Source organism: Hippocampus comes, unplaced genomic scaffold, assembly GCF_001891065.2.
Source record: "Hippocampus comes isolate QL1 unplaced genomic scaffold, H_comes_QL1_v1.1 scaffold14, whole genome shotgun sequence".
NCBI classification, from domain to species: Eukaryota; Metazoa; Chordata; class Actinopteri; order Syngnathiformes; family Syngnathidae; genus Hippocampus; species Hippocampus comes.
In genome coordinates this window covers 2209801-2235438 of record NW_017805839.1, presented here as the reverse complement: position 1 = coordinate 2235438, position 25638 = coordinate 2209801, and the positions used below count along the sequence as shown (strand labels likewise).

The 25638-nt window shown below is 41.3% G+C and overlaps 1 protein-coding gene across 4 annotated transcripts in view; it reads left to right on the top strand.

The window, feature by feature from the left end:
* LOC109526635 (plexin-B1-like) overlaps positions 1-25638 on the top strand; it is a 69336-nt gene that overhangs the window by 29089 nt on the left and 14609 nt on the right. Inside the window, exons 9-39 of one of the 4 annotated variants that reach the window (XM_019888039.1) lie at positions 1050-1206; positions 1557-1665; positions 2449-2557; positions 2796-3551; positions 4916-5014; positions 5535-5657; positions 6054-6147; positions 6270-6439; positions 7129-7280; positions 7348-7453; positions 7831-7967; positions 8077-8250; positions 8826-9042; positions 9127-9369; positions 10000-10176; positions 10430-10578; positions 10687-10787; positions 10855-11072; positions 11707-11885; positions 11995-12061; positions 12290-12436; positions 12700-12874; positions 13676-13779; positions 13959-14043; positions 14485-14657; positions 14973-15133; positions 15510-15657; positions 16092-16156; positions 17128-17203; positions 17387-17461; positions 18003-19662. In XM_019888039.1, coding sequence (XP_019743598.1) covers positions 1050-1206; positions 1557-1665; positions 2449-2557; positions 2796-3551; positions 4916-5014; positions 5535-5657; positions 6054-6147; positions 6270-6439; positions 7129-7280; positions 7348-7453; positions 7831-7967; positions 8077-8250; positions 8826-9042; positions 9127-9369; positions 10000-10176; positions 10430-10578; positions 10687-10787; positions 10855-11072; positions 11707-11885; positions 11995-12061; positions 12290-12436; positions 12700-12874; positions 13676-13779; positions 13959-14043; positions 14485-14657; positions 14973-15133; positions 15510-15657; positions 16092-16156; positions 17128-17203; positions 17387-17461; positions 18003-18107 — 4851 coding nt within the window. In that variant the 3' untranslated portion in view covers positions 18108-19662. Of the gene's footprint in view, positions 1-1049; positions 1207-1556; positions 1666-2448; positions 2558-2795; positions 3552-4915; positions 5015-5534; positions 5658-6053; positions 6148-6269; positions 6440-7128; positions 7281-7347; positions 7454-7830; positions 7968-8076; positions 8251-8825; positions 9370-9999; positions 10177-10429; positions 10579-10686; positions 10788-10854; positions 11073-11706; positions 11886-11994; positions 12062-12289; positions 12437-12699; positions 12875-13675; positions 13780-13958; positions 14044-14484; positions 14658-14972; positions 15134-15509; positions 15658-16091; positions 16157-17127; positions 17204-17386; positions 17462-18002; positions 19663-25638 lie in introns of those variants that run through there. The other 3 variants (XR_002170386.1, XM_019888038.1, XM_019888040.1) reach the window with 3 other exon arrangements.

The following is a 25638-nucleotide window of genomic DNA, read 5'->3' as shown; positions in this document are numbered from 1 at the left end:
GGGCGGGGGGGGGCATCTTCTCATGTTAGCCCTAAATATATAGTAATGTCAAAATATCAAAATTTAGCCTCCTGCGACTGCATGCTTTTCTCCTAAATTCTCCATCAGCTTTAAAAAAAAAAAAATACCCGTAATGATTACCGTATTTTCCGCACTATAAGGTGCTTCGGATTATAAGGCGCGCCTTCAATGAATGGCCTATTTTAAAACTGTTTTCATATGTAGGGCGCACCGCGTTATAAGGTGCATAAAATAGAAGCAACAATAGTGGCTGCGATTATATTATGCATCCACTAGATGGAGCTATGTTAAAGGGAATACAATACAAGACAGCTTTATTTATATCGAGCCTTCAAAGTGCTTTACAGAACATTTAAAACATTACGTCCAAGAAATCAGAATATTGGTCCATCGGATTATAAGGAGCATTGTCGGCTTTTGAGAAAATTGTATACTTTTAGGTGTGCCTTATAGTGTGGAAAATATGGTATTACTATTATTATTATTGTTATTATTATTATTTTATTATTATTATTTTGTGGGTTTGTTTAAACCACAATAAAATGTCAATATGAAGCATTACTGTTTCAAATTCTAATCATGGTAACTACTGTAGTTTGTGTTTTGGGGAGTTGTGGCTGGCTTTTGGCTTCTCCAATCCGATATTTTTCCACCTACAAATATGGCTAGCCTACAGATGGAAACTTCATCTAATATAACTGAGAATGCATGGAAAGAGTCAAAGATCACTCTCATCGTAGTCATTGAATATTGTCATAATACTGGTAACCGTAATAATTCACCAATGGTATTCACTACAGTACAGTAATTATAAAATGTGCATTCTTTTTCACCTCTAAATGCTATTGATTTTCCAAAAAAACAAAACAAAACAAAAACACCTGCAGTCATAGCTACCTCACAAATATAGATATTTTTAGGGGGAGGGGAGTCCCATTATAAAGACAATATATCAATGCTTTCAAGGTTGATTTACAGTCAAAAAGCTCATTGCATTTTTTGATGATGATTATTTTCCTCTCGCACAGATTACAGTGTCAGTCGAAGGACTCCCTAGTTTAGGAGAAGGAGAGGCCTACTCTTGCTTCTTTCATGACACCGAAACTCCTGCCTTGTTCACAAACACCGGTGTTGTCTGCCCCACCCCTGATGCCAGTAGTCTACCCCCCATTGGGCATGGAAACGGTAAGCCTCAGGGTTACTCCGCAGGTATACAGCTATATGTTATAACACAACCCCTTGAAATTGTCGGTTTAGAATAGTATTCGAAAGAAACTTGAGGGTGTATCGATGAATTTGAAGTTGCTCATAAAACGGAATACACTAAAACAAAAATATCCGTTTCAAAAGATGTTTTCTCAATGCCCTTTTCAAAAGTGCAAAATGCTGAGAAAAATTAGCTTTTTTTTCCTCGCGATAACTTTCCAACTTATCTGCACGCGCAAATATAGCAGTTCTTAAAAAAATACACTTTGTTTAGTTGGTATAGGAATATACAGTAATCATTGTAATCAAGTGGTTTGGTCGTCCTCCAGAGTTCGTGATGGTGATCCTTTCCCTACGTTTCCTCAACGTAACGGTAGCGGAGTCGGAATTTACCTTGTACGACTGTAGCCTTGTGCAGAAGCTCTCTGAACGGAGGCCGTGAGTATACGCGCGTATGTGCGCACACGTACACACACACACACACACACACACACACACACACACACACACACACACACACACACACACACACACACATATTCTGCATGTGTCATCAGAACATAATTAGATCCGATAAATCATGTGCTTTCTTGCCTGAGTGAGACTTTTTTATTCAGCAGCGAGCACAATGACGTATAGACAACGCTTTCAGTGGTACATTTGCTTTTGGGTGTTTGTGTTATCTGTACCATTTTGCTTTTGGTCTTTTTATTAGTGATGCAGACCAATGTTTTGTAATGTACATTTTCTTGTAATTTCAACCATTAACTGTGATAAAATATATTTTGTCGTCAATGTATTGAGGAGGGGGCGGCACGGTGATCGACGGGTTAGCACATCACAGTGCAAAGGTGCAGGGTTCGATTCCATCTCTTGCCTTCCTGTGTGGAGTTTGCATGTTCTCCCCGGGCTTGTGTGGTTTTTCTCCGGGTATTCCGGTTTCTTCCCACATTCCAAAAACACGCATGGCAGGTTAATTGAACACTCGAAATTGTCCCCAGGTGTGACTGTGAGTCTGTTGGTCTCTGTGTGCCCTGCAATTGGCTGGCACAATGATGGCTGGGATGGGCCCCAGCATGCCCGCGACCCTTGTGAGGATAAGCGGATTAGAAAACGAATGAATGGATGGATGGGATGTATTGAGGATATTTTTTAGCTAATCATGAATGATTTTTTTTTTGTATTTTAGTTTTTTGTTTTCTTTTTTTTTTTTTTTACCAGATGCCAAGGTTGTGTTAGCAGTCGCTGGGGGTGTAACTGGTGTATCCATGAGCATGTCTGCACACACAGACACACCTGCAGCCGAGGCGTCACCATCTACAATCAAAATGTGAGTCAACATTTATGGCAAGGCTCTGTCAAAGTCTCACCGACATGCATCATGCCACACACGTATGTTTGTGTGCCTCGCCCTATTTGCTGCGCTTGTGTACATTTTCCATTTCCACTTTTGTTTTGTTATTATTTTGGATTCTTCAGTCTTTTTGTTTATCCTAATTTTGTGCTCCCTTGCCTTTTTTTTTTCTTGCCCTTTCCTGCTTGTTCGTTTGCGCTTCTCCATCCACAAGTACAAACCGCCGACATCCACCATTCCACCACCCACCAGAAAAAAGACTACTTTAACTGTGACGACCGCTACGACGACAACAACAACAGTGACAGCGACGCAGCTGCCACCCACCGCGACACCTGCTACGACCACTCCAGCTGCCACCACAGCGACACCCCCTTCCACTCTTAACAGCGAGTCCACATCGCGTCGTGCCACGGACCCCACACCCCACTTCATTGGGACCTTCAGCCAGACCACCAGTCTGCACTCAGAAGCCGGCATCACAGACAGCTTTATCGTTGACATGCTCACAACGTCTGATGGAAATGTGGCCACAGCGAGACATTTTTCTGAGGACGAGCGTATTGATTGGGTGGTAGAAACTGGAGAGAATGCCGGCAACGATTCTCACACAACATTACCGAGCAGTACAGTTATGCCGATAGACTCTGAAGTGGGCCTTGTTGAACCCTCCAGTGAGCCTGCAGGCTCTTCCTCTGGTATAAGCTCAACCACATCCGGTGAAGTTGCTACTTTGTCAGACCTTGCTGGCAGTGACTTGACTGAGGAAATTGCAGTAGTGAGCTCGGATAAGAGTGACACTTCTCCATGGGCGTGGGGGAGGCCTGAAGCTGGCGTAGATGGGGACACAGTCCCGTTTTTTTGGACAGGTGCAAATGACAACTTCGCCTTTACACAATCCCCTGACATGGTGTTTCAGCACAACTCTGATGAAAATTACCAGGCAGATTCCTCTCTTTCTTACTTAATGGTGAGTTCAGAAGCTGTAGCTCAGGGGTGTCCAACTCCCAAGCCCCTACGACACTGAACAGCGAATGTTGCGCTCTTGTCAGGGTTCGTTCAATAGGCGCACATAGTAGCCAAACGTTCACCTGTGCTTTTCTTGTTGCAAGGAAACCCTGAACATGTTCAAAACTTCCTTCTGAGAAGGAAAAAAAAACAGACACTAAAACTCTTGTCTGGTGAACGTTTTGACAACATTTGCGACCTTGAACGAAGTCTGATTAACTCTGACGTGAACATGCATTTCGCTACCTCCGCTGACAGTCGCAATTGTTCACCTCTTAGTTTAAATCAGGTGTGTTGGAAGAAGGAAATGTCGTAAAAAATGACCGGAGTTGGACAGCCCTGCTGTAGCTGATATGGGCATACAAGTAGAACTTATATATATACTATACCTGGTAAACCACTCATTTTTGAACAACAATTTGTCCTATTAGAAAATAAAATAAACACAAATAACTTAGTCGACGTACACCTATCGGTGTTGCTTATGCATATTATTTCTGTATTTATGAGGGTTGATGTCCACAGAAACCTGGGTGTTTATCAATGCAAATACTTTTATTCGACACTACTCACAAAATGTTGGGGATATTTCTACTTTCAGTGAAATGCACTGTAATAACCTTTGCGGGTGAACGTAATGTGGCCTCGAAACTTTTGAATTCACGTGTCCAACTGTTCAATTGTTCCAGTGCGTTTTACGCAACTTACAGTCCTCCAATGACTTAGCTTTTTTTTGTGTGTCTTTTTCAAGGAAGTCCACTTCTTTGGCTTTCTGTGAATCCTCCGGTCTCTCCGACACTGTGCCACTCTTAAATTAATTGGCCACTTCAGTGAGAACATCCTTTTAGAGCCTTGATCAATTTTGTGGCACAGATAGAGATGAGCAAGTTATGAAAAAAGTACTGAAATATCATTCAAAAGTTTACAAAAGATCAAATTAAGGTCACCTTGAAAGTTTATAGGACATTTTACACTGATCCTGAAATGTCACCTCAAAGGCAAGTAACTCAATCTTTTTATGAGTAGTGCATTTTAGCTTTACGTCCACATGCAAACTGCATTTCAGGTCACTGGAAACTGACTGACAGTTTCCAGTCAAAACTCCCATTTCAGTGTCATCATCTCATTGACTTAAAATGCCTCATGATAAGAAGTATTAAAACAACCTGTTTGTGTATTAAATGTATTTATTTTTTTATGAGCAAAACTTGTTTAGTTGTTTTGATTTTGTTTTTTAAATACTATTTGTTATGTAATTTTCTTGGCTAGAAGTTGGGGATTTTCTTTCAGTCAATTCAAACCAATGCATGTGTTTCATTTTTCCAGGACTGTCCTTGCGTGGAGAAAATTCAAGATTCCTCCTTCCTTCCTGTCAATGTAGAAAGGAAGATTACAGTGGTGGGACAACACCTCAACCTGTTTCAGGTATGGTACAACCTGACGGCTATTTGATTGTTTTGCAAAAGCCGGTTCTTTTTAGGGGCGACCCGGTGGGCCAGTGGTTCGCGCGTCAACACTCACAGTGCAGAGGTACTGGGTTCAATTCCAGCTCCGGCCTCCCTGTGTGGAGTTTGCATGTTCTCCCCGGGCCTGTGTGGGTTTTCTCCGGGTATTCCGATTTCCTCCCACAATCCAAAAACATTGCATAGCAAGCTGATTGAACGCTCTAAAATTGTCCCGAGGTGTGAGTGTGAGCGTGGATGGTTATTTGTCTCTGTGTGCCCTGCAATTGGCTGGCAACCGGTTCAGGGTGTCCCCCACCGACTGCCCAAAGATGGCTGGGATAGGCTCCAGCACCCCCTGCGACCCTTGTGAGGGATGATAAGCAGATCAGAAAGTGGATGGTTCTTTTTAGTATATTTTATAAGTATAGCTGTTTTTCATTTATATGTCCCTCTCCAAATTTTGAGAAAAGTGTTTCTTAAAAAGCTTTGTTTACGTTAAGGATGAAAATCTGGACTACGAGTGCGTGCTGGACATTGAGAATCGGTCAGTGGTGGTCGAAGCATCTGTGGAACCGGATGCCAAACAGCCTTCCATCTTTTTGATAACCTGCAAACCACATCAGGTCAGATTTTTTTCCCCCCCCAAAGGCAATCATGTTGATAAGTTGTTTGAATCACTTTTTGTTTGCTATGTACAGAACATACTTGAAACCTACATTTCTCATGGATATGTTTATGAATTGGCTCTTCTCTTTTTTTTGGCTTATCAAGCTCCATTTGCAAAGCTTAAAGTAGCTTAAAGTAGAATTTGCTAATTGTTAGGATTCTGATGTTTGAATATTCTCAGTCGAGCAAAAAAGAGGATTCATTCAAACATCAATAAGACGACAGACATTTTGTTTTCAAAAACCAATAAACTGCACTTAGCAATGTACCACATAAAATGTAGCTATTCACGATCTTAACCAGACAGATAACACCTAACAACGAGCAATGTTTTTGGACTGCTTCTTTTTCAGTTTGCGTATTCCGCTTTGATGGAGGAATACCCGGCCATGTTCAACGTGAGAAGGAAAGATAACTTTGTCATTGACAGCGCCGATGACCTTTTCGGTGGGGGCTAATTCTTGATGTGCCACAGCACGTTGGCAACCCTCCACGCAGAATGTCCTGTATATTAACATAACAATGACCTATTTTTCCTCGCTGACCTCCCTTTCTCTCCCCTGCCTCAGTGACTCTTTACAACTGCTCCGTGGGGAGATCCGACTGCAGTCGATGTCGTACCGCCGACCCCAAGTACGGCTGCGTTTGGTGCGGGAGCCCCGCTGGCTCCCACTGCGTTTACCATGAGTCCTGCGCCGACGATGTCAAAAACACCTGTCCTGCGCCTGTCATTCATTTCGTAAGGGTTGGAGTTTATCCTCTTTGGACGTTTTGAGTCAGTTGAAAGAAAAATGAATACAACCGTCAACAATAATAATCATGCATATAAACACGTGTTCGGTTGCAGAAGGTGTTGCTGCTGAATTGCTTCCATCCCAAAGTTGCATACTGTATGACAATATTTTACTAGTAAACCCTTTATGTACCCATGAAGTAGCTCTAAGTTTGCTGCTGTGGAATGGGTGTCCCCAAGTGCCCGCATTATTTTACCGCCCGTTACCCATGTATCATTTTTTATTGTTCAGACTGTTTTTTCTTGTGTACCATTCAATTATCTTCTGATATGTCATGTTTGACAAAACTTTTTTTTTTTTTTTAAACTTTTGTCATGTCGATAAACACCAACATGGAAATGAAATATCGGAAAAGTGGCGAGTCAAAGTGTGAGTTAATACTTTTTGGGGGGTGGTTATATTTGATTACCAACCCACTGAGAGACGATCAACATGAAGACACAAAAACAGGAAACAGTCATCCATCAACTTGAGCGTTCACACAGGATCATCAAGCCAAGTTCTTTCCTGCAGATACCGACCTCGATACCTTTGAGCTATGATTATATTATGCTATAAACAGGAGGCCGGTGGGTCTGTGTGTGCTTGAAATGTGATCTTGTGTCAATCAGAAAGCTTTTGTCTGGTGTTTCAGTTGGATCCCATCTCCGGCCCTGTCGAGGGAGGAACCTTGGTGACGATTTCAGGCTCCAATCTTGGACAGAGGGCCGAAGACATCCTCAACTCTGTTACGCTTGCTGAGGTTCCCTGCAGTGTCATCAATAGCCGATATGAAATCTCCTCAAGGTCAATAATGGAAGTCAAATCATGAATTGGCATAGGCGCGTTTGCTGACTACACCCGTGTCATTTAGGATCGTGTGTGAGACTACAAGCAGCCGGGGAGAGAAGAGTGGACAGGCCTCCGTCAAAGTAAGCGGGGGAGGACTCGGAGTGTCTGTTCAGACCTTCAGCTTTCAGGTAAATACCGTTTTTGTGAAAAGAAGCTTGAAATTTATGTATTTTTTTTAACAGTGTGTTTGTGTTACCACTTCAATATATTTGTTTTGGTAGTATGTTTTTAAACAAGGTGTCACTTAGAATTATGCCACATGAGCAAGCTGCTTTTCAATCAAGCAGCTCATCTCCTTGGATGCCAGCCTCTAATTAATTAGCACAAAGTGATAAGCACATGAATGGCTTCGAGCTGTGAAACAACCCTCCGGTGTTTCCCAGAGCCCTCTTTTATCTTGACAGTAAATCACCCTCATGGCTGGATGTTAGTGTATTATGGAAACGTATGTTTTTATTCTCTCCAGGTATTCTTCTCATGCTCTATTTCTATTTCTCAATGCTAGGATCCCATACTGAGCGGTCTCTCCCCCCAGAGAGGGCCTAAAGCAGGAGGCTCGTCTGTCACCATCAAAGGTCGTCGCCTCAAGACGGGCCACCCAAGTGACGTCAGCGTTCTCATTGGAGGAATACCATGTATGGTGTAAGTGTCGGCCCGTCATCATCGATGTACTACCTTTTTTTCCCTATTTTTGAGATATTGTGTACGTTTTTTTGTTTGAGAGAGTGGTTGTTGAAATGTCTTTGTTCAGGATAAGCATCGAGGAGGATCAGATCTGCTGTCTGACCAGAGCCAGTAACAGAACTGGCGAACATAGCATCACGGTGCGCTTTGGAGGGGCTGAACGCCACCTACTGGGCATTGTTTATCACTACATGTCCAACCCCAACATTTCGTGGGCTGCGCCATCCAAAAGCTTTCTCAGGTGCTTTTCACTTCATCAAAAAAAGACATTTAGAATTGTTTAGAATGTTGTTGTTGTTGTTGTTTTTTTAAATGCAAATGGTGCACGTCGCATTTTATTAAGTCAATTATGTACAGTACTAAATTGTTTGAATATTTTACACTGAATTTATTGCCATGGTCAAATGTCTTGCTGTAACAATTTGAAAAAATATTTTTCATTTTTGCATTATTCACTGGAAAAATGTATTCAATATTAAGTAATAATCATATTAAGTATTGGTCCTATTATTACTATCTTTGTATCATTATTATTATTCTTTTCGTTAAACCTTGCATCATACCCAAGGATAATGATACGATTTTATCAACTTTGATTTCGGTCAAGTTTGACATTGAAGATTTTTCAAATTTCTATGCAGTGACGTCAGCCATTATAAATACATTTTTAATACATTTGCATCAAAAGAACCAGTTTGGGAAATTGGCTGGAATACATGCAACCGATGTCAAACCGTGCCTAATTTGGGCAAAATGTCACTTGGATGACAACCTACATAAATTCATCTGTCATGCATTTGTTTTTTTTCCTGGCAGCGGAGGCAGGATCATCAGTGTGTCGGGTCAAAACCTGGATGTGGTTCAAGACCCCAAAATTCGGGTCACCCTCAGCCCGCCAGATTTTCTTCCTCCCAGGAGGAGGCGGAGCATCAGTCGGCTGAGAGGACGAGATGAGCAGATGCCACTCAAGCGACGGCGGAGGATCATCCCGGAGGCTGACTGCTCTCAGGGCGTACTTTGCCATGTCAAGCAGGTTTGCAAAATGGCAAAAATCCACTTTTTCTTTTCAACAAATAAATATTTATTATTTCTTCCTTCTGTCCAACCCCAACTCCAGTATGAGTCTCGTTGTATAGTGAACAGCTCCTCCCTCATCTTGTGCCCGACGCCGGCTGTGGGACCGGACGCCAGGAGAGCGAGGGTCAAAGTTCATTTCCTGCTGGATAGTCTTCATTTTGACTTCAACAATGTGGGCAATGAAGCATTCAGCTATGAACCCAACCCAAAGCTCTACATGCTGAACCGCAATGACCCTGACAAACCGTACCACCACAAACCTGGCAGCATAATCTCTGTTGAGGTGTGTGCTGATGGACATGATTTACAAACTGTTAATTCATCTGGCCGCCAGCTGACGGAGTGGTTAGCACATTTGCCTCACAGTTTTGAGGTTTCGAGGTTGATGGTTCTCCTTGTCTTTACGTGGGTCGTCTCCATGTACTGTGATTTTTATCCTGCATTCCCAAAAGCGTGCATGGCCGTTCACTCAAGACTCTAAATTGTCCACATGTGAACCTGAGTTTTTTTTTTTTTTTTTCTTGTCTATATGTGCCCCGCAAATGACTGGCAACAAGTTCAGGGTGTAACCTGCCTCTCGACCAAAGTCACATTCATGATTGTCATTCATTTTTTTATTTTTTAATTATGTCCTATTCAAATGAGCTATGCTCTTCATGGTGGAAACTTTTATTTGTCTGAAATTCAGTCATACAAGTGTAAAAATAAGTTAACCCATTTATAAGCAAAGTTATAATGCCCGACTAAAGTATATGCACAAGCGCGGCAGGCTTCCCCTTTTGAAACATGGTCACACACATGTAAAAATAAGGTTTCATTTTTTTCAAGTTTATTTTACGGATTACAGTAAGACAAAACTGAGGGTTTTTTTGTGACTTTCCAGGCATATTTTTAACAATCATTTTTCCCTCAGGGAGAGAATCTGGACCTGGCCATCTACAAACATGAGGTCCAGGCCCGGATCGGGGATGGCGTATGCTCAGTGAAGACCCTGACTCACAACCATTTGTACTGTGAACCACCAGCCAAGCAGCCATCAGTAGGCACCAGCCAGAAAAAGGAGGTTATGGATAGTCTGCCTGAGTTCACAGTGAGTAAATAGATAACAACATATACCTATATTACTATATTACATATATTATTGTTAGCATCATTATTAGGAAAACCTGATATTCTAGAGAAAAAAACAAGGGCTGATTCTGAATCAGTGCAAGTGTTTGTTTATTTATTTTGACTTTGGGAATTTGCCATACTTTGTTGTTGAGCATTCGACACGCTGGACAAGTGGCCCTGTGTGAGTGGGTCATAAGACTTAGCATTCTTTCTTTCCTTGTGTCTTCCAGGTGAAAATGGGCAACATGAACTTCTCCTTGGGTAGGGTTCAGTATGACAGCAATGGCCTGTCCATATTCCCCCTGGAGGCCCAAGTGGGAGTAGGGGTGGGAGCCTCAATAGTCGTCCTCATTGTGCTCATAATTGTCCTCATTTATAGGTAAAAAAAATAATAATAATAAATTAAAAAGTGGAATATTGTTTACAGCTTCTGTCATGAGATGTCCATGCTCTTCTTTGTGTCATGATTATATTTGTTGATTGCCAGGAAGAAGAGCAAACAAGCCATGAGGGACTACAAAAAAGTCCAGATCCAATTGGAGAATCTGGAGACCAGTGTGCGAGACCGCTGCAAGAAGGAGTTCACAGGTATGTTTTTTTTTTTACAGTCTGGTGATGTTTCATAAGTCCCAAAATTTTGTTTCACTCCCATCAGACTTGATGACTGAGATGATGGACATGTCCAGTGATTTGGTGGGATCGGGTATTCCTTTCCTGGAATACAAGGCGTATGCAGAGCGCATTTTCTTCCCGGGCCACCAGGAGTCACCGCTGAGACAAGATTTGGATGTCCCGGAAAGTCGCAGGCAGACTGTGGAGCAAGGGCTCATTCAGCTGTCTAATCTGCTCAACAGTAAACTGTTTCTCACCAAGGTTAGACATCAACAGCCCGGTGTTTGTCTTTTTTGTTTGTTGTATATACACAACAACCCTCCCCCCCACCCCCCTTGTTTTTTTTTTTTTTTTTTTACTGCAAAGATACAAAATTAGGCGCTCTCTCTACAGTGAAATGACAAAACCACTTAACTGTCCATAAAATCCAAAATATGTATAACACCGTATTTTCCGCACTATAAGGCGCTTTGGAGTATAAGGTGCACCTTGAATGAATGGCCTATTTTATAACTGTTTTCATTTTGGGCACATAGCATATTCAGGCGCATAGAATAGAATCTCCAGTAGTGGCTGAGGTTGCATTATGCATCCACTAGATGGAGTTACGCTAAATGAATACAATAGAACACAGGTTTATTTATATAGCGCTTTCACAACTGCTGCAGCTGTAACAAAGCGCTTTACAGAACATTTAAAATACTATGTCCAAGAAATCTGAATATTGATCCATATATAAGGCGCATCGGATTATAGAGCACACTGTCGGCTTTTGAGAAAATTGAATGCTTTTAGCCGCACCTTATAGTGCGGAAAATACGGTCGTTATATCCATACATACATACATACACCTCCTATATTGTGGATTTTTCACGTCTCTGTCTTGTTCTTGCAGTTCATTCACACACTAGAGGCCCAGCAGACATTTTCCCCGAGGGACCGGGCCTATGTGGCCTCTCTGCTGACTGTGGCCCTCCATGGTAAATTGGAGTATTTCACAGACATCCTGAAGACTCTACTTAATGACCTGGTGGAACAGTATGTGGCCAAAAACCCAAAGCTGATGCTGAGGAGGTCTGTAGGGCAACAAAATTGTCCTTTTTGTTTCTTAATAAGGTGTTGGATCATAATTATTCTTCTGTTTATTTTTGTACACATGTACTTTTTTTTCATTTTCCACTAGAACTGAATCTGTGGTTGAGAAGCTCTTGACAAACTGGATGTCCATTTGTCTGTTCAACTTCCTGCGGGTACGTAGCATGTTATCTGAGTTAGATGCTTCAAAAAAAATTGTTATCTTATAATTTTGAGTACATGGAATACAGCCTGAGATTATTGTCTGTCATACGTACTGGATGGTAAGTCATGGCACCCTCTAAGTTGGAAATACTTTACATTCTGTACAATCACTGAATGAGTCTTGAATTAATTCTGTTGTGATCTGACATTGTTGTCCTCCCATAATAATTCCCGGGCAGGAATCAGCAGGGGAGTCATTCTACATGCTGTTCCGGGCAATAAAGCACCAGGTGGACAAGGGACCCGTGGATGCTGTGACAGGAAAAGCCAAGTACACTTTGAATGATAACCGGCTGCTGCGAGAGGATGTCGAGTACCGTAGCTTGGTCAGAGCACACGCTTAAAGTATAATTATTATGCAGTGTTAAATTCCAATCCGATTAAGAATTGTTGCACTATGCTTCCATTGAGGCTCAATCCACAGATCATGACAATGGGTCTGTTTTGATATTTGGCACATCTGATGGTGTTGTTGCAGTTTATTTGTCATGGTCACAATTTGAAATATCTTACTTTCACCTGATGCACAAGGTAGGGATTTTTTTTTCTCTCTCACTCACTCGCTCAAAATTCTATTTTGTCAATACAGACATTAAATGTTGTCATGCCAGCTGCTGCTGCCAGTGGAGGAGCGTCTACTCAGACGATGCCCGCCAAGGTCCTGGACTGTGACACCATCACCCAAGTCAAGGAGAAACTTTTGGATCAAACTTGGAAGGGGACATCCGTTGCCCTGAGGCCACATGCTGACTCCTTACACCTTGGTAAGTCTTGTGTGCATCGTTAGCTTAATAGCATGGTTGCCCTAAATCCAATTTAAATGTTTTCAGAAAACAAAGGAAAAAAAATCTCTTTTTCTTTTTTTTAGCACTGGTATTATTGTTTTAGTGGTATTTTCTCGGGAAATGACGCCATAGGAAAGCATTATATATATACAGTATACTGTATATATGATGTTGCTGTTAGTGTTGTCGTCATATGTATCACAACTTTTTACCAAACTGCAGCTAAAATTGGTGAGTGCAACATATAAGAGAAAAAAGGAAAATTAAACTCAAATGGGTGGAAGAAAATAATTATTTTTAAGCTATGAGGAATTTGTAGGGTTTTTTTTTTATTTATTTTATTTATTTTTTTATTCTGAGCACTGAGGACTGGCCGAGCCTGTAGCACAAAATCATTCTATGGAACATTTCCTTTAAACTTTTCCATTTGACATGATTTGACAATGCTGATTTATTTAAATGAACTTTTTTTCCCCTGATAAATTGAACTACAGTGTTAGATGTCAAGATACCGTAGGGGTCCTTCACTGAATGTACTGGTACCTCAACCTTTTCCAAAGCCTCCAAAGGAAGTCCTCTTTATTTACCCTTACCTGTTTAAAAAAAAAAAAAAAAAAAAAAAAAAAATCATACATAAATGAACAAAGATGCATGTACGCTTTTTCAAATTTACAAAAGACAACCCAAGGGTAGTGCCTCAGTGACAAATGCAATTTGTTTTCATTTACACCAGTTCTTGTTGAACAGACTAATAGAACGTGATTACTATTTTCCATCTAGAATGGCGCTCGGGCGTGGCAGGTCACTTAATCCTGTCAGATGAGGACCTGACATCAATTGTGCAGGGCTTGTGGAAGCGCCTCAATACATTGCAACACTACAAGGTCAGTCTCAATCACACATACATAGTGTACATGTACATCAGCCTAACAGGCGCCCACTGAATACACCTGGGTAAAATTGCTGGAAATAGATTCATAAATAAACACGATGATGCTGTTTTTAGCTTCTTGTCTATGCTATGTGCTGAAAATTGTGTGGTTTTCTCCCTGCGGTGGTGCAGGTCCCTGATGGAGCCACTGTCGCCCTCATCCCGAGAAGCACGAAAAATCACCTCCATGACAGCCATGATTACATGCCTGGAGAAAGTGAGTCTGTTTTCACACATAAACAGTTGTATACAAATACACACCCAGAATGCAGCTAAAAAAATAATAATAACGAATCACCACAGGAGGTCGCTGTTTGACTGTATAAATCATTTATGTTGGACCCACTGTAGTTCTACATTGTAACGGAATTAAATGGGCAATAGCAGATAACTATCCACCTATACTGCCTTGAGACTTTTGACACGTGGGTGTACTGTTAAACATAAGCTTAGAAAAAAAAAGTTGTTTTCGTTTTGTTTTTTGTTTTTTTGGTAAATCAATGTAGTTGCTATATCTGTTATACATGCAAATTAAACGCTATTTGCTGAGATGTATTTTATCTTGGTGAATTGTACCATAACATTGTAAGTGTTTAATATACTCTAACAATAACAATTTCCACTACCACCCTGTTTTTTTTCCCTCGCCGCCCATCAGAGACACCAATGCTGGATGATGGCGAGGAAGGAGGCATTAAGCTGTGGCATCTGGTGAAAGCCACCGAGGAGTCAGAGTTGCCCAAACACAGAAGGGGCAGCGTGAGGGAGAAGGGCGGCGAGCGAGCCAAGGCCATCCCCGAAATTTACCTCACTCGACTTCTCTCCATGAAGGTAATGGAGTAAACATTCACAAATGAATGAGCATCTCGGTGTTCACTCTTAAAAAGTTGATCAACTCTCTGTGAAAATGTGATGCAATGCAATGGTTTTTAATCCATTTCTAGGCATTTTCCTGGTAAATGTTATTGCCATGCATTTTTGTTGGCTTAAGTCGTGGTTTGGTGAAAATTCATATGTCAAACAATAAACTCAACTCAGTTTTAAGTACACACATGACACTTTTGTGCGTTTGCAGACTGAAAAATGTGCATTACCCCACCACGCCCCCACACACCCTTCCATTTGTCTTGCGCGACTCTTTGTCAGGGCACACTGCAGAAGTTTGTGGATGATTTATTCACGGCCATCCTCAGCACCAGTCGTCCCGTCCCTCTGGCTGTCAAATACTTTTTTGACTTGTTGGATGAGCAGGCCCTGCAGCACAACATCAGCGACCCGGAGACGATCCATATTTGGAAAACAAACAGGTAACAGCCATCGTGGAAAAAAAAATAATAGTAATAATAAAAAAGTAATTGGAAGTTTTGCAATGCATTGTTGCAATAATATCATAACCAATGACAAATAAGTGTAGAAGTTTGTTAAAACAAACAGGTAACAGCCATCGTGGAAAAAAAAAATAATCATAATAATAATAATAAAGTAATTTGAAGTTTTGCAATGCACTGTTGCAATAATATCATAACCATTGACAAATAAGTGTAGAAGTGTGTCGTAATGTTGAATAAATACATCGAGCCAAAAAGACCTCTCTCTTTTCCTACTGTGTACAGTTTACAGAACTGCTTTATGGTTAGTTTTCCTTTTGATAGAGCCGATGCGTGTGATTGTCTCTCCAATCAGCTTACCGCTGCGATTTTGGATCAACATCCTGAAGAATCCGCAATTCATCTTCAACGTGCAGACCTCAGACCACGTGGACGCGGTGCTCTTTGTCATCGCTCAGACTTTTATGGACTCTTGCACAATTGCTGACCACAAACTGGGACGGGTGAGTCGAGCATAGTCAGGCAATATAAAAGTGCTGTCGAGAGCGTTCTAAAACCACTACGCCGGTGTGTCGCTTCAAGTATTGCATTTTCGCCGGCCACATTATTAGGTACACTTGCGCGGTCTGATGAGAGCCCGTACAAGAGATGCAGCAATTTTTGGTTCTTTGTATTTGCCAGCAATTGATAGAGCAGGTACTGTACACTGAGAACCAAAAATCTGTGAGTGCGCTGCTCTAAAATTACGTTACTTGACAATAAAACTTCTAATGTTGAGAAGTCATTCGATGTTCATTATTGGACATAAGAATAAAGTATTCTGATTCTTGCTCATCGTATAAATTTAAAGGTCTGAAACTCAGCCCAGTGAGGAGCCTTTTGTGAGCTACCTGAATGCTTAATCCGGACACAATTTCAATTTGTCTTCCTTTCACAGGACTCCCCCATCAACAAGTTGCTCTACGCCAGAGACATCCCGCGCTACAAACAGATGGTGGAGAGGTAGGAACTGTTGGGCGGGCAGTCAGCCCACTGACCTGGGGCACTCTGCAATGGAGGAGAGGGAGGCCTGGGACAATCTGTCAGGGCCAGACAGTTGGTAGACAAGGCCTGCGAGGCTTCCGTGCTTGGATGCTCTCAAAGCAGACACGCCACACTCACTGCTGTCTGCTGCACATTTACACTGGTGATGTGTTGAAGCTTCATTAGACAACCGTTTTTTTTTTTTTTTCTTTTATGCAACAAACCTGTCTTCTTTATTTGCCTTGTTAAGTTGTTGATGTAGCATACAAACCTTTGAAGCACCCCAAACCCGCTTTACACTATACGGTACTTGTATATAGGCCATTTCCTTTGATTTAAGCGGTTTACCCTTTTGGTTTTAAGATATTAAATATGAAAATAAACTGCTCAAAAAAAATAAATAGAGAGGACACTTGGAGTTACATTGTGCTGTTTAAGTGTTCCCTTTATTTTTTGAGCAGTATAGAATAAGCAGCAAAGGTTTACAATGCTTTTTAATTGTTTTTTTTTTTTTTTTTTTTTAAGTATGCTTACATTCAAGCCTCTAAATTCCATGAGAACGGTTAAACATGGCACGAAGGGCACCTGCAGTTTTGTCACATGATGCTCTTAAAGCCTTTTAATTGGTGCCTGCAAGCCACAAGGCATACAGTTAGGAAATATACCTGTGTACCGTCATACACAGCTTGTCGTTTTTTGCGAGCCTCTCTCTTTTTTTTTCCACCTCGATTCTCACGCATGCACGGAGGAAATCTGCAAGTGGCTTATTGGGGCACAGGATCATTCAACTTGGTATCATGGTGTAGTTAAGGTGTCCACAACCCTTATTGAGAGCAAGTACTTTATAGAAACAAATACATAATATAGAAAAACCTCCTCACAGTATTTAGTATTTATATGTTCAAAAAAAGAGGGTACATTTTAAACTCTACAGTTTCTGCTTTCTCCAGGTACTATGCCGACATCCGTCAAACCATCTCAGCCAGTGACCAGGAGATGAACTCAGCCCTGGCAGAGCTCTCCCGTGTATGTTACCTTCCATGTCTTCCCATGTTGGAAAATGTTGTCCTTGCTTAGAACCTCTAAATCATTCATCGCGGTTTCCTTTTGAGATGGATGTTAAGTTTAAAATCAATTATGAATGGAAACCAATGCGGCTCCTTTACCACCCCCGATGGTTCATCTCTGTTTTCACCCGTCTAAACGCAGAACTATGCCGGAGAAGTCAATTTCCTGGTGGCTTTGCATGAGCTGTACAAGTACATCAACAAGTACTATGATCAAGTGAGTGTCACAAAATCGTCCAGTGTGGCAGTTGCATGTAGACGTCGTGCAGATGGTCAAATTCTCGGAAGCATGACTGTACTTCTGAAAAATATTTGTGGTTTAATATTTGCTGTACATTTTAAGTACATTTCCATAGGAACGTAAAAATAAGTTGATTCCTTTTCTTTTTGTTCCTTATTTAAATACATAATTGTCACTATAGCAGCCGGCTTGTTGGAAGAAGTTTTCTTTTGCGCTAACAATAGCTTTGCAGTGCTTACAATGCACTGCACGGGATGGCGCATGAGACCATCAAATTCATACAGAGTATCAGAACAGAATTTGAATAGCATTCGGTCAATACACCAACAGTAATCTAACAGCTCTTTATTTGCCCACAGAATATTAAAAATGACATTTCAGCAAGATATTGTCAAATATCAAAGCGGCTCCCCGCAAGTTTTGTCTTTATGTGTTCTGTAATCTAGTAAATAATGCAACTCTCGTGACAATATTGTCTATTTATTTTCATTTGACCATTTCTGTCCAATCCAACAAGATCGTCACAGCCCTGGAGGAGGACTGCACAGCCCAGAAGATGCAGCTTGGATACAGGCTGCAGCAGATTGCTGCCGCCGTCGAGAACAAAGTCACAGATCTATGACCCAACACCCAGATTGGTTTTCCTTTTAAACCACGAAGACTTTGAAGGGAAATTATATGACAAAAAAAGGGGCATTGTGGAGCATTTGAGAAAGGGAAACGATGTTTGCTTTCCTCGGTGGATCTCGACGGAAAACCACACAGAACATTCCTAAAAATGTACAAAGTACATGCATTAGTCCACATGAGACACAGTCGATGAAGAAAAGGGCGAAAAGCTACTTGACTTGAAACGGCTCTCCCAATTGTTAGAAATGTCTTACAAAAAAAAAATTGTCAACCTTGGATGGAAAGCGGCCTTGACAAATTTGCTTCGAGTTACCTTCAGTTGCTCTTTCAAGTCATCCTCAATTCAACGGGGACCCACTTACCAGCGGCCCTTATTGGAAATACTGTACTCTAATGTCACAATTTCCACGGGGAGTGTGACTCACGGAAGCGCTAAATAACGCAACTAAATCATTTTCAAAGGTTTTATCAAAACCCTATAAAGTAACTTTTCACTCAAAAATGGATCCGTCCAAAAATGGAAGATGATAGACATTCCTTGGCCCTCCCCTTCCCGGAAATCGGTACAAACAAGATACAACACTTCCTTAAAAAAAAAAAATCACAAAAGAATGCCCGTTATTGAGGCTTATGAACAAGATCACTTTCTATTTGCCGTCTTCTTTTTTTTTTTTTTTTTTTTTTAACTAACTCAAGGAGTTCGAGCAAATGTCATTGACAGTTGTCTTAAAAGAACAATTTGAATCGCCGCTTTTGCTAACAAAAGGCGCTCAAGCAAATGTCATTGACGGTTGTCTTAAAAGAACAATTTGAATAGGTGCTTTTAATTGTGCGGTTCATTTATTTGCGACGAGGCCGACGGGCATGACAGAGAAAGCTTTTGTTGTTGCTGTTAGCATCCCGACATTAGCATTTAGCACCTCTGTGCCAAAGCGCAGCCTCACTGTGCCATGACTGAAGCTTTTGTTCATTATTATTTTTGGTGATTTGTCGTTGTAATCATCAAGTCTTTTGCAACAGTGTTTTTCTCCAAACTTAAGCGTATTAAGAAAAATGCGCGGAAAACCTGTCTCCCCCGACCCCGCTATTTGGTTTATTTTAACGTCTGTTGGGTTCATGAAGGTACCTTTGATCCTCTGTGAATTATTTTGCCTTGAAACGTTTTATTTATTGTTTATTTATTTTATCGCTTACGGCGGTAAATGTTTCGGATTTTGCTGCAGGAGATACCCTTCCAAGTTCACTGTATTTTTATTTTCAAAGCAAAAAAAATTGCCATCTTTATTTGAAACATTTGGGTTGTTTTAAGATGTGAGCTCTTGCTGTGACTTAAAAAAAAAAAAAAAAACACTTTTTTTTAAATGTGGTACTGACTATTTTTGCAAGCCCTCACCCTGTACATACACGTTAGTGTTGCTTGTAGCTTGCGTGTGGATGTGGTCGCTCTTAATTGTATTTTTTTTTTCTTCTGTAGATGCACAGTCTTCCCAAGTAATCCTGACCTAACAATGGCTGAACATGTCACAATAAAGTGTTCCTGGTTCTAACAATGGTTTGACTTCTTATAACCCATTGCGATACATCAGATTAATATTAGAGTTGTCTTGCCGGTTTTATTTGAGACTTGTTTACATTCTTATTCATAACACGAGTTGATATCTTAACCCGAGACAATTAATGACGTTCTTCGACAGCGCCGTCGCTACGGAGGGGCACGTGATGGATCCTGGTAAGCCGTTTCATTCCAAACTTTGAGCAAAACCCTTTATCTTCTAAGTCAGTGTCATTGAAATGGTTTGCTGCAAATTACACTTCCCTCACTCTGTCGATCCCATTTTGTTTTAGTTTGCTTGATTCTGTCATCAAGTTTCACAGGAAATTGAGACCAGGTAAATAATCATTTCTGCTGCTGATAGCATCAAACTCACGCAATTTCCTGGATACAAGCGAATGAAATAAGTTTCATCAGTTTCAGGGTGTCGGCCATGCACAGGGAGTCTAGCTGCAGCTTCTCCATGTTGAGGGAAGCCAGCTGAGGTGGATCGGGCATCTGATTAGGATGCCTCCTGAACTCCTCACTGGTGAGGTGTTCCGGGCACGTTCCACCAGCTGGAGGCCCCTGGGATGACACGCTATGTCTTCCAGCTGGCCTTGAAACGCCTGGGGATCCTTCCGGAAAAAAGTGGAAGAAGTGGCTGGGGAGAGGGAAGTCTTGATGCTTTTGAGGTAACTTTTTTTTTTTTTTTTTTACAAATCTCATTCTGGGATTTTTTCCAATACTCACATTTCCATGGAATAAAGCAAATAGTAATTCCAGTGGAATTTCATAAAATTCAGAACTATGTCGAAGAATGCTATTATTATTTTAGGCAGCAAGTTCCAGATCTGATCGCTTTTTTTGATCAACATGTAACAGGTTGTAGATCTCTCTGAATCCAAATTTGGATGTGCTTTATCTCACTCATTCAATTCTTGTAGGCCCGAACAGCAGCGAGTTGCCAGGCTACAAAGTGCTACCAAATGATTGACATCTGAGTTGTAAATAGTATGACTTCCGTATGTCCGCATTTAGCAACCTGTGCCCCGGGCCAGATTTCCAGAAAGAGATGAAAGTCTGTTAGAACTTAGTTAAAAGTAATTCCTTTACCCTCAGGGACCCGAAAGCAACACGAGCCCAGCCCTAAATATTTGACATGTCATCACAATGTGCAATGCAGACAACACCATGTTAGCGCACATGCCTTTGTTGTCGCTATGTCAATCAGCAGGATGAGAAGAAAAATAAAAGTGTATTGCATGTTGCTTGACAGCCAACTCTTATCCAGACGGCTTTGGATGAGTGAGCTGGAAAGGAGACATTTTTGCCTCACTTTCCATCAGTTCTCGGTGAATAATGCAGGCATCTTCATGAAAAAAAAAAGGCATATCCAGTATCGGGTATATCGAAAGGTGTCGCTCCAAATTAGGATTGTTTGGCCTTGGTAGAGGTATGCTGAGTACAACTGTCGTTGTTGTTGTCTTCACATACTTTGTGTGTGTGTGCGTGTGTATGTGTGTGTCAAGAGAAAATCTGGGTTATCTCTTAGTTCCGAGGTCCTGGGAGGCCTCAAGCAGCTGGAGCTCAAGGATGCTGAGAACCCAAGAGAATACCGTTATGGTATGATGACGTTTCTTAATTTCCCCCATGATGCACATGCACTAATATAATAAATATGAATGATATACTTAACATGTACTCACAACATTGGGATTGAACAAAAGGTATTGTTATTTTAAAATGCTATTTTTCAAGGAACCTGTCAAAATGTCGGTCTTGATTGTCATCTGTTATAAGTGTCCTTAAGCGTGATTGATTCTCAGTGTCCTAAATTCTTTTTGTGGCCATCAGTATTTTATATCGAAAAGGTTTTGGACTGACAAAAAGTGTCTGTTTTAAAATTAATCCTAACTTTCTACAGATATGATCCAACACACTGGTTTTTGTCAATCATCTTCATTCATGGTGTAAAAATAGGAGAATACACAAATGACTGTTGGATTTACATGCTCACAGGTTAAATTTTATCGGGATGATATTTTAAATTAAATAATCCCTGATACAGATATGCAGCCGCTTTGTTTTGTCAATTCAACGTCGACGGTTACGCTTATGGCAACTTTTGACTTTCCCAGAAGCCCACACTCCACTCCGACATACGTAAGCAACATCCTAAAAGGCTTTGCATGTGCACAGCTCAAAATCAGGGGCAACGTAACGCGGAATAAGAATTCCAAGGGCCCATGAGCGACAAAGGCCCGAGAAAATATCTTCCACTGCCAAAAGATGCCATTTCTGACCTGACCTGGACAATCTTGCTTTGTATCTCAGATGTGGTGGGAGGGAAATAAATCATCAACACACTTAAATTCAAGCTTAGTCATTGTCTGACCGCTTTATTCGTCTTGTAATTGTTTCATATTTATCAATTATTCAAAAAAATACCCACGCCTTTCATCCTATCCAGCTGTATGCTGGGCATGCCAAAAGAGGATTTCTTTCATAGACGACCTTGTAACCACACTCAGTCCTGAGCCGCTGACACTCCCTGGGCCAGGAAGTGGGTTTCATGGGCCTGCGGAAAGAGGTGAGACACGGCCGTGATCACACAGGAGAAAGGAAACCCTATGAGAACCAGTCACCATGACAGCACAGACCCCGAATGAGACTTTATTATATAACTTGAAGTGAATGATGTCGGCTACTCACGCAAAGCAGTAGGAGCCAAAGTTGTGGCAATAACACTTATCACAGCCTCTCCTGAATGAATCGCCGGGCTTGTAGTACTTGTTTTTATAAGAACACATACCTGAAAACCAAAGTACCAACACAAATGTGGAATGTAGTTTGATTTCATGTGTCCAAAAAAAAAAAAAAAAACACTTTATAATCTTTTCTTAGAAGTTTAAGATCCTGCAGCTTGTAACTCGAGCATTTTGTTCTGACCATCTGGAGCCACCATCAAAAGGTTGATCAACAGGAGATTCTGAATTTGCTTGACTGTTTTTTTTCCTCTCACCCAAATTGTACATTGTTGTCTTGCAAGATTACATTTTCAGTCTGACAAAAGACTGCCTTTCTCTCCAATTACAGCTGAAGTCACTTCAAACCAAACCAAATTACTCATTTAAGTACATGTGGACTAGAGTAAAATTAACTTCCCCCCTCCCCCTTCATAACGTTATGACTTTATTTACTTAAGCCTACAACAGTTCTTCGAAAATTATATCCTTATTCATTGAGAGTTTATATATTCACAAAAGATATGTATGTATGTAGGACAATACAATTTTTTACCCTCAAAATTCTAACTATATTCTGTTTTGTTTTGGTTTTTTTATTTACATGACGTTACAATTGTTTTTTTATTTACTAATATTTCTTTGTTCTTGGACAGTAATGATCAGATTATTCAGTTAATCATGGTCAGAGAGACCAGAAAATGTACGATATTGTTGATTGCTTAATGCTACAAGAAAAAGAAAGTAACGATAAAAAACAAAAATCAAAGCTTACCTTTTATGTGGTATATGGAAGCTTCCGTGCAGCCATTGCTCAAAAAAAGGATGAGGGACAAACCGGAAACGAACACAAAAACTAAGGACCATCCAGGAACGTTAATCATTGCCATTTTGATGTAAAAAAAAAAAAAAAATGTTACCAAATAACAAACGTGTCCTTCCCTGTCCAATTTTTCATTATCTACTTGCCTGGGAAAGTAAGTGAGACTTTATTCTGAGGTTCACCCTATTTAATCTAATGCAGCTGTTGAGTCAACTCCAGCATATTCCTTGTGATGGCCAGGTAGACATTGGCTAGCATTTATAGTGTCACATTATTTTTCAGAACGACAGAGAGAGGGAGAGGAAAAAGAGCAAGACAAAAAAAAAAAAATAGACAACAGCCCACATCACCTTACATTTATTTCAGTTCTTCCTCCAAGATCATCTCTGGGAGGTGTGTTTGGACTTGGCTGTGTACTCGTGCATCACTAAATGTTACCTTTGGTAAACTGGAGCTTAGCGAATATTTTGCAAAACTACAAAATATAAATATTTATCCAGGTTTTTTTTGTTTTGTTTTTTGTTATGATCAATGCAAAATATTTGCGAGATATGTTTTCTGCAGTTACTATAAAATCTAAAATTGCTATGCTGTGCTTGGTGGTCATTCTGGTGGACCGAGGGCATCTTCTCTTCCACTTCTCAGGCGCTCCTGACAATTTGGTGACAGAAAGTTGAGCAGACTTTAGGCCGGCTAAAAGTTGTGGCAACGGCGATACAACGTGATTTAGATAGATTTGATCAAACCGCAGATGGATTCTGCTTTCTGCTGATAGCTGTGGTTGATGGCTTCATATTTCATTCAAAAATGCAAACAGGATGCATTAAACTTTTGGAATTCGTTTAGAAGTAAATTAATTGAACGCACTACTGTTATCATCATCTTTATTGTAATTTTTACCCCCCCCCCCCACTCCCCCACAATGCCCCTTGGTTGGTGTGTTAGCTGCGTTCACTTCCACAACAGCGCAACCGCCCCTTTTTACTTGTGCCTGTCAAGGAAAGATAGGACGCTTTGGAGCAAGAGGGTCACAGGTCCCACTGTAAACAAGATGGGGAAAAAAAACCAGAAACTAAACTGTCGAGGTGCCCCAGAGCAAGGCATCGTCCCCATTTCAAGCGCAAGGGCACTGTGTGCTGCCCTTTCATTTTGCATCTGTCCTCGCATGCCTGGATGTGTGCGACCTGGTTCACTTTCACAAATCTATACAGCAAACTGTGAGATGAATTCCCCCTCGAGGGGGAGTATGTTACATGAAAATAAAAGCAAACTGGACACGTAGCAGGAAGGTTGCGGCAGCCAAGCAGCCCCAGCTGGAAAGCTCCGCTCACTCCGCCTCCTTCCAGTGTTTAGTCACCAAGGGTAACATCTTCATTGTTGCCACACAGCGACAAAAACGTTGGCCCATTTCTGTGTGTCGTCAAGATGAAAATGCAGTTCCACGGAATGTGAGTGAACATTTCTGCGCATGTGTTCTGTTCAGTGAGCTTGACAAGTCGTAATTCACCCATAAACAACAAACCACAAATCCATTGTCTTTAGTGGTGAACCTGTTCAGGGTCACAGGGAGCATGGACTTATATACACACACACACACACACACACACACACACATATGCGTGCAACTATGTACAAACGGCGTCATTGTCACCGTAGAGACAAAAAAAAACCCCAGTGAAAACGCCACAGACAAATCTGCGCATTCAAGTTAGGCTCGCTGCGGCGAGGAAACGGGAGGCCACACATGCATGGACTTCCTGGACTCATAAGACCAAGATTCTTTGTGGTTGAGCATGCGTACGACACGAAGCAATGTCCCATTCGATGTGTTTATAGGACCAAATATTCTGCTTGGGTTTTCTCCGGGTACTCCGATTTCCTCCCACATTCCAAAAACATGCGTGACATTCATGGAACACTCTAAATTGTCCCTAGGTGTGACTGTAAGTGTGAAGGTTTGTTGGTCTATGTGTGCCCTGCGATGGGCTGTCAACCAATTCAGCTGAAGACAGCCAGGAGAGGCAAGTGAGGACAAGGGGCTCGGTTGATGGATGGCTGGATGGTGTTGCAGAAGGGAGAGATTGAAAACTGGCAGGACAGCGGCGCTCGAGGAACACGATGGAAGACCCCTGTTGTAGGGTTTCTTCAAGTTAAACATTGGATGCAAAAGTGGAGTAGTTGGACACACACCAACTTGGTTGAATTCAGGATACAATTTAATATCGCTGACGTGCAACAAAGTGTGGCGGTTGCTCGAGTCAGACCACACAGAGGAAAAGAGCCACTGATGATGAACAGACGTTTAACCGGACAATATTTACAGGATTCACACAGCGGCTGGCGCTGTTACCCAATGCCACTCTGGCTGTGTGTGTGTGTGTGTGTGTGTGTGTGTGTGTGTGTGTGTGTGTGTGTGTGTGCG